The sequence below is a fragment of the Bison bison genome, unplaced genomic scaffold (genome assembly GCF_000754665.1).
Source record: "Bison bison bison isolate TAMUID 2011002044 unplaced genomic scaffold, Bison_UMD1.0 scf7180017864531, whole genome shotgun sequence".
In the NCBI taxonomy this organism is placed as follows: Eukaryota; Metazoa; Chordata; class Mammalia; order Artiodactyla; family Bovidae; genus Bison; species Bison bison.
The window spans coordinates 1,007,660-1,016,220 of NW_011495081.1; the positions used below are offsets into that span (position 1 = coordinate 1,007,660).

General features: G+C 42.1%; 1 protein-coding gene across 1 annotated transcript in view; it reads right to left on the minus strand.

The window, feature by feature from the left end:
• Nucleotides 1-18: 18 nt before the first annotated feature.
• SLC5A12 (solute carrier family 5 (sodium/monocarboxylate cotransporter), member 12) overlaps nt 19-8,561 on the minus strand; it is a 51,363-nt gene continuing 42,820 nt past the window's right edge. Inside the window, exons 11-15 of the mRNA XM_010831781.1 lie at nt 6,515-6,601; nt 4,454-4,620; nt 3,043-3,146; nt 2,719-2,846; nt 19-553 (exon numbers count right to left, since the gene is read on the minus strand). Of these exons, the coding sequence (XP_010830083.1) occupies nt 407-553; nt 2,719-2,846; nt 3,043-3,146; nt 4,454-4,620; nt 6,515-6,601 (633 nt within the window). The 3' untranslated portion in view covers nt 19-406. The remainder of the gene's footprint in view (nt 554-2,718; nt 2,847-3,042; nt 3,147-4,453; nt 4,621-6,514; nt 6,602-8,561) is intronic.

Consider the following 8,561-nt stretch of genomic DNA (forward strand, 5'->3'; position numbering starts at 1 on the left):
TTTCCAATGAGTCAACTCTTCGCATGAGGTGGCCAAAGTACTGGAGTTTCAGCTTTACCATCATTCCTTCCAAAGAAATCCCAGGGCTGATCTCCTTCAGACAACCCCTCTTCTAGTACTGGCAACTACAAAGTCTACTAACCAATGTGCTTAGTCGCTCAGTCGTGTCTGACCCCATGGACTATAGCCCACCAGGCTCCTCTGTCCATGAGGATTCTCTAGGCAAGAATACTGGAGTGGGTTTCCATGCCCTCCTCCAGGGAATCTTCCCAACCCAGGGATTGAACCCAGGTCTCCCGCATTGCAGGCGGATTCTTTACTGTCTGAGCCACCAGGGAAGCCCACTAAACATTAGGAAAGGAGTATGTGGACTGTGTGTATCTGTGTATCATGTGTGTGTGTTGCCTTAGAAATGGGTAATCTTCTCAAAAGCCATGTTGTCGTAGCTTTTGTCCTTGGGATCGTAGCCTGGAACCAGGCTTTCTTGCTTGAGGCCGTTTTGTAAGATAGATTCAGCTCCTTGTTTCCAGGTACTGCCATTCTCAAGGTTTTCCTGAGGAAAATAGAGAGACACATATTAGTGGAACAGTCTTAATGTATCCCAAATCAAACTGAGGGAATCTTGCTCGCACCTTCCCTTTTGAAAAAGAAAAAAAGATAAATATGAAAGCAGCACAAATAACTCTGACCCAGGGCACTTCCTAATTGATAGCTTTGATGCCTCAATCCATGTAGGTGCCATTTCCAATGATGATAATAATAATAATAATAACAGAGCAGTTTGGTGAGCTGGTGGCCCAGACAGTAAAGAATCTGCCTGCAATGCAGGAGACCCAGGTTCGATCCCTAGGTTGGGAAGATCCCTTGGAGAAGGGAATGGCTACCCACTCCAGTATTCTTGCCTAGAAAATCCCATAGACAGAGGATCCTGACATGCTACAGTCCATGGGGTCACAAAGAGTCGGACACAACTGAGCCAGTAATTGCATCTCACAATGTATCAATGCATGGAGTGAAGACATTTATGTCTCTAGTACAATAGTCCTGTGAGGCAGTAGTATTACTTGCTTAGGAGAGACAAATTTGAGTCTCAGAAGGTGGTCACCCTCTTCCTTTCCATGAACAGCAAGTCTTCTGGTCACAACAGGGGCCCTGTATGCAAACTCTGCAGAAGGCTGCTCAGTGTTATTTCTTGGCAAAGGAGCCCAGTAGTGACAAGTAAGTGTCCCCTCCCACTCTAGACTCAACCTTGAAAACAGAAGCTGCCTGCATCAGCAAGATTTCCTGTTTATCTCAGGAAATTTGTGCCCAGGATGATGTCTGTAAAGCAGTAAATAACATTATTCCTTTTTTTTTCTAGAACTTCCTCAAGCTCCATTTAGCCAAACAACACACTGCTTAGCCAGCTGCCTTGTCAGCAAATAGGCTGCCTTCCCATTCCAAGCCCCTGTCAAGAAGGTGCTCTCCTTAGCAAAAACTATGAAACTCAGCTTTACTTCACATACATGTTATTATGGGCTTTGGGTAGGGGGGAAGCAGATGACAACTTAAGAGCTGTGATAAGGGCAAAGAGTCCCTCTCCTAGAGTACTGAAAGAGTGAAATATCTGGGCTTGAAAGAAAGATAATAAGCCCTCACTTTAAGGGAAAAAAATTCCTGCCTGTAATCTGACTGAGAGGACAGACATGGATAAAAGCAGCTGCAAACCCAACAGGAATCATTGCTTCTGTCAAGGTCCTGGCATTATCAGATGCCATAGTAACTCTGAGTGATTACTGTTCTTCCACCAAAGCTGCCGCAGATGGTTTTGTCTCCAGTCCCTCTTCCCTAACTTAGACCGCTCTTAGAATCCTCCAGCAGAAACACCAACCTTACCCTTTTGTTGAGGGTGGCAATCCCTGGCTCCCCTGGGGTGTCCCGGCCCTGCTTCCTATATCAAGTCAGTAAGTCCAATCTGGTTTGACTTCAGGCTGTTATGGTCATGGGCTGATGTGACCTTAATCATACTTGGACAGCATCTCTAGACCTTAATAGCAATGGGACAATTTCCCTCACCCTGTGTGGCCTAACCATGATTCTTGGAAGGATAAGAGGAGAGCTGGAAGATAGTATGTAACCTGTTGCTTCTCTGTCAGAGAAGTTCCACCAATAAATCTTACTTTATATTTACACTCCGTGACATACCAGACATGTTCATGTCCAGGTCACACTGCATGGTCTCCCCTTTGTTCTCAGATAAAAGCTGAAGTTCCAAAAGTGTTAAAGTTCCTCAATCATGTCCTACTCTTTGCAACCCCACGGACTATACAGTCCATGGAATTCTCCAGGCCAGAATACTGGAGTGGGTAGCTGTTCCCTTCTCCAGGGGATCTCCCCAATCCAGGAATTGAACCCACGTCTCTCACCTTGCAGGCAGATTCAGGGAAACCTAAGAATACTGGAGTGGGTAGCCTATCCCTTCTCCAAGGATTCCCCCAGGATCTTCACAACCTAGGAATCAGTCCTGGGTCTCCTCTCCTGCATTGCAGGTGGATTCTTTACCAGCTGAGCTACCAGAGAATTTAGCTGAGGTAACTGAAGTGGAAAAGCAGATTCTTTCAGATTGTCCTATCCACCAGCTACCTTCCCAACTCCCAGCCTTGCACATGGTTTAAATGGGCAGAAACGGAATCCTTTTGAGCCAATTCACATTGTTCAGAAGCTCAAACATCAGCTTACCTGCTCTGTTCCACTGTCATGCTGAACTCCACACCAGCACAGTGTTTTGTATTTCTTAGACCAAAAGCAAAATAAATTGCAGACTGGTCTAATTAGCAGTGGTGGAATATCCTTGCCCTTTTGGAGACCTAATAATAAAAGGAAAAATGGATTAGGTGTTGCATGCTTCCAAGAGTTCCTTTAAGGATTGTCCATTTGAGAACTAGGTCAGTCTTTTTGTGGTGAACCCCAAATCATGCCTGTAAGATGGGTACCTCGTTTGGCAATGCATAAGACTAGCCTATGTCTTCCTTGGCCCCAAGAAGAGGAAAGTATGTAACTGACCTGTTAGGAAGCTGATGATTACTCCAGCAGCTATGCATCCCAGGCAGCCCACGGTGCTGTAGTGCAAGTAGGAGAGGGCATACCAGGTCTCAGCGATGGCGGGTCTGTGAAGAACAGCAGCATATCCTCAGTTCTGAGTGTGAAGTCATGATTCACAGTGACTAAGAGGATGGCTGAGGGCTCGGCATTTCTTAAAATGGTCTTCCCTGGCGGCTCAGTGGTGATGAGCCAATGATCAACCAGGTATGATCCCTGATTGGGAAGATCCCCTGGAGGAGAAAATGGCAACCCACTCCAGTATTCTTGCCTAGGGAATCCCGAGGACAGAGGAATCTGACAGGCTACAGTCTATGGGGTCACAAACAGTCAGACATGACTGAGCAACTAAACAACAATCTCTCAAAACCCCAAAGCTTATCTTTTTGCCATTTGATAGTTTTTTTTTAAATAACTGACTGTAGAGTGTTTTATATTTCACTCAACTCAATCCATTCCTGCATTACAAGTCCTACTACTATACCACAATTGCAATAAAGACCATGCTTTCCATTTCAGACATTTACTAAGCCCAGATTTAGTGTCAGAAATTGTGACAGACACTGGAGATTAAAGATAAGTAAGCCACAAAGTCTACATATAAGAGTTAACAATCATAAAATAGACCAGCACCCCTTCGTAGAAGAACAACAAAGGATTTGGAAAATATTCAGAAAGAGTGTTAAACCCAGGCTGATATGTGAGATGATGCCTCGGCTTGTTTTTAAAAAATGCTGCTGCTGCTAAGTCTCTTCAGTCGTGTCTGACTCTGTGCGACCCCATAGACGGTAGCCTACCAGGCTCCTCCATACTTGGGATTCTCCAGGCAAGAACGCTGGAGTGGGTTGCCATTTCCTTCTCCAATGCATGAAAGTGAAAAGTGAAAGTGAAGTAGCTCAGTCATGTCTGACTCTTAGCGACCCCATGGACTGCAGCCTACCAGGCTCCTCCGTCCATGGGAGTTTCCAGGCAAGAGTACTGGAGTGGGTTGCCATTGCCTTCTCCATTTTAAAAAATACTTAGCTGTTATTAAAAAAAAAAAAAAAAAAAAGGTTTGTTAGAGCCAGGATTCAGCTTTCCAAGAAAAAATATAGAATAAGCACAGGAGGAAGGAAGAAATAGCGTAGTGGACCTGAGAACTGAGACTTCCAATTAACGCTCTTGCCAAGTTCATCCTTGGGCACCAGGATGCAGAGGAATGCATATTTATGTAAAGCTGGAACGCTGGGGCACTCTTTATTGTTGGGTACCGTCCAGAACAACTCTCTCTTAGGAGAGCAAGATGGTCTCCTCAGACTTAGCATGAAGTATGCACCTTTCTCTAACTTGGTGACCATCTCTCTGGGACCTGACGCCATCTTTAAGGTGAGAATACCTGCTGGACAGCACCGGAGGCACCGATTCCGTCACGTTTGATAGGCCACACTGGTCAGTCGACAAAGGCAAAGGCCATGTCTTAGAGGCTGGTGCAGGGTAAATGAAGGCCCCGATGGCCACCCAAAATGACAAGAGGATTCCGGTCAGAAGGCCTGCTAGGGCACCCTTGAAAAAGAAAAGCAAAAGTTAATGAGAGATCTGACCATTGAAAGATCAAAGCCATTGAAAGAATAATGAGATGAAAAGCCTTCTGTCTCAGACATTCTGGCTTTCTACCCCCAATCCTGGCCACTTGTGCTCAAAACAGCACACTGCCTGCCTTCAAACTCCCACAGTGAGCTTTATTTAGGAATACATTGTTCCTTAAATGAAGACATTGGAGGATTTTATTGTGGTCATTTTATGTAAATTTTAGCAGGATTTATTTTTCTCTTTTTGGCTTCTCCATCCTATCACTAAAAAATACTTGTTGAATCTCAGTTCCCAGAAGAAGAGTTTCAGAAATTCAGGAAAACCTCAGATAATGGAGACACTGGGGTCATTTTCCCTTGACATCCATTGTAGGTTGTGATATAGAAATTTTTATTTCTGTATCTCTTCCCAGGTGATGCTGGTCATGTCCTTGGACTCCCAAGTTTGGAGTTTTTGGTTTGAGTCTAAATGTTAGTCATGTCAGTTAAGGGTCATACTTCTTGATAAAAAGTTAAAAGTCAGTGAGTCACTCACTTCTCCTTCCAAGGAAACAGAATAACCCAGCAGGGATCAGGACCACCGAAAACTAAAACTGAATCTTGCTGGTCTCTGCCAGATAGCTGAGCTTTCTCTGTGATAGAAAACAACTTGTTGGTTTCTCTATTTACTCATAAAAATGTCTCTTCAGTTACAGCACCAGAATGTTCTGTTTGTTATTATTTAGGGAAGCTAAAGCAATGAATGAGACTTGACTACTAGAGCCCTTGGACTGCACCGCACGTTTGCTGTCACGTCTGACTCTGCAGCGCTGTGGACTGTAGCCTAACAGGCTCCTCTGTCCATAGTATCTTCCTGCCAAGAATACTGGAGTGGGTTGCCATTTCCTCCTCCAGTGATCTTCTAGACCCATAGATCGAACCCACATCTCTTGCATCTCCTGCATTGGCAGGTGGATTCTTTATCACTAGTGCCACCAGATGCTATAAATTAATGATCAGAAAAGTATTTGCAATAACTGAGCATTGTATTATATTTCCAAATAAGTGTTCCTTTTTAGTTATTTTTACTACACAGTCATCCAACCAATATTTACTTAAGGACATACCATTAGCTTGTACTGGGGCTTCCCCAGTGATGCTACGTGGTAAAGAAGAAACTGCCTGCCAATGCAGGAGACATAAGAGATGTGCGTTTGATCCCTGGGTTGGGAAGATTCCCTGGAGGAGGGCATGGAAACCCACTCCAGTATTCTTTCCTGGAGAATCCCATGGACATATGAGCCTGGTGGGCTATAGTCCATAATGTCACAAAGAGTTGGACACGACTGAAGTGACTTAGCACTCATGCACACACATTAGCTTGTATGGTATCTAGTATTTGTACCTTTGTCAAAACCAAGAGTACCCAGCTATTAAAATATGTAGGCTGGTCTCCTCTCTCCTTCTTCAATTAGTTAATTAGCTTAATTAAGTTACTTATAATTTGGGGTAGCTAAATATAGAAAAGAAAATTTACACTTTTTAAGTTTTCAAAGTTGGGTTTTAAATAAACTATTTCTGATCTTAGCATCTGTTTTATATTTCATTTTGTGGGCTCTTAATTTAGAGAAGACAACTTAAACCCTAAAGAGTTAGCATTGATGCCATAAAATATGATATTTCATGACTGGCTTTTACTTTGTTTTCTGCTCTTAATACAGACTCACAGATTAAGAGATTGGAGGGCTAGGGCTCTATTTAGATCTACTATGGAAAGAAGACCTCATTTTTTTCTGGCAAAGATAAATAGCCTTTCCAAGGAGGACTGAGACAAGAGTGGCTGGGCCCGATCTCAGCTGGAAGTGTGCAGAAGGGTGTGAGAGACTTACCTTCCAGTTCACAAAAGGGAACAGAATTCCCAGAGAGAACAAGCCCAGCATCGGCCCCCCACACATGCCGTGGATGCTGAGGGCAGCCTGTGGAGCAAAGCAGATCAGATCAACAAACTATATTCCCCTGAATCTGTGGCCCACCCAGGACCAGCTCCCTTTCTTGGACATGTGGTGAAATACGGTCCTAGTCCTGACTGTGTGCTTTCTCAAAATTAATTATGTGCTTTCTCAAAATCATTTCTCCCTTCTGGGCTCATTGATAAGCATTACATAAAAAAACAAAAATATCTATAAACATACGTGTGTGTGTGTGTGTGTGAACACAGACAATTTGGATTGAGTAGAATAAGTTTTCCCGCAAGCTGGAAATTACTGATTTGTTTATATTTTCTATCTTGTCAAAAAGCTTTTGTAGGGGGGTGGGAGAGAGGTCCAAGTGGGAGGGGATATATGTATACACATGACTGACTTGCTTCATTGTACAGCAGAAACTAACACAACATGGTAAGGGGATTGTAACAGTTTTTAAAAAGAAAGCTTTTTTAATAATTTATTTAATAAATATATCTATAACTTGGTTGCCTATCTTATGCAGTTGATCCAGTTGTTTTCATTTAGTTTGAACAACTCTATTATTTTGACAATAATTATTAACCCACTCTTGCTATTTCACCAGAATACCTCAAGGATGTTGCAGCATTAATTTGGAACATGGTGGGGAGGCCATTGGATACTCCATATCCTATATCCCATTGTTATGGCTCCGTCTCCTTTGTATATAGCGGGAGTTTGGCAAATGCATTTCCATCTCTCTTAGCCATTAAGTTGTTGAACCCAGTGAATTGGCAATGGGTTTTAATTAAACTAGTTTTCTATCAACTTATATAGTTTTGTACCATAGCTTTTCGAAAGTCTTTAACATACACAGGCACTGATAAGCCTGGAAGGGAACATGTACTTAAGTATATGCATGCGTGCACACACAAACGCACACACAAACACACACACAAAGCTACTCTGCAAGGCAACCCTAGTTCTATCCATACAGCTACAGGGCTGTTAGATCAAGGGGCTGTGATAAGAATGCTCTAAACATTTTATACATCTTTTCTGTTTGTCAGGCACCAGCTCCATGTCTTATGTGTCAGATAATAGAGATGAACTAACTTGGCACTCTAAACAAATGATCTCATTTCATCCCCACAATTACCCTGCTTAGTTGATAGCACTAACTGGATTTTACAGATGAGAAATTTGGACTGAAAGAAAGCATATTCAAGGTATACTCTCAGAATGTTGCAGAGGTGAGATTTAAAAGTCTGAAGTCAGTTTTGTTTGGCTCTAAAACCCATATTTTCTCTTCTAAAAGCAAGTCCCACCTAAAAAAAGACAAAAGCATGGACAACCATCATGGTCTCCTTTTTCCTGTTTAAGGGAAAAAAGTTCTTTGAAAGAGCTCATCACTAAGAGAATATTTAGATTCTCATTTTGACTCTGCCACATGTAAATATGATCTGGTGAAACTTCAGTTATTAATTCAGATTTATTTTACTTCAGAGAGTCTTCTTTCTCTAATAAAATAAAATAGAAGTAGGACCAAAGGGACTTCAAGTCCAATCCAGCTATAATATAAATTCTTTTGTCCAGAAAAATGAGCTACAATGCACTGTGATGATTGCTTTTCCAGGATAATTTTTAGAGAAATCAATGCCACAGATAGATCTTTGACAAGATGGAGATAGATAAAATTACAGTAGATACTCTTCCCCAAAGTCAATACTTAATAGTCTTCACATTTTCTCTGCTGATTGATAGTATTAATTTCTAGTTGCTATGGTTGCTGAATTTGGAAGCTAACTTACTAGCTATTATATGGGAGAATCAATAAATTAGGATAAATGTTTATTTCCCTTGTAGGAGAAAAATAATGATCAATCTTTTACAAAGTCCTTGGCCAATATGCTCTGGGTAAGGGGGAAGTCTTCATGTGATAAAAGAGAAATAAATCAAAGAGTTTCTGGATTTTAAAAATACATATTTCTGG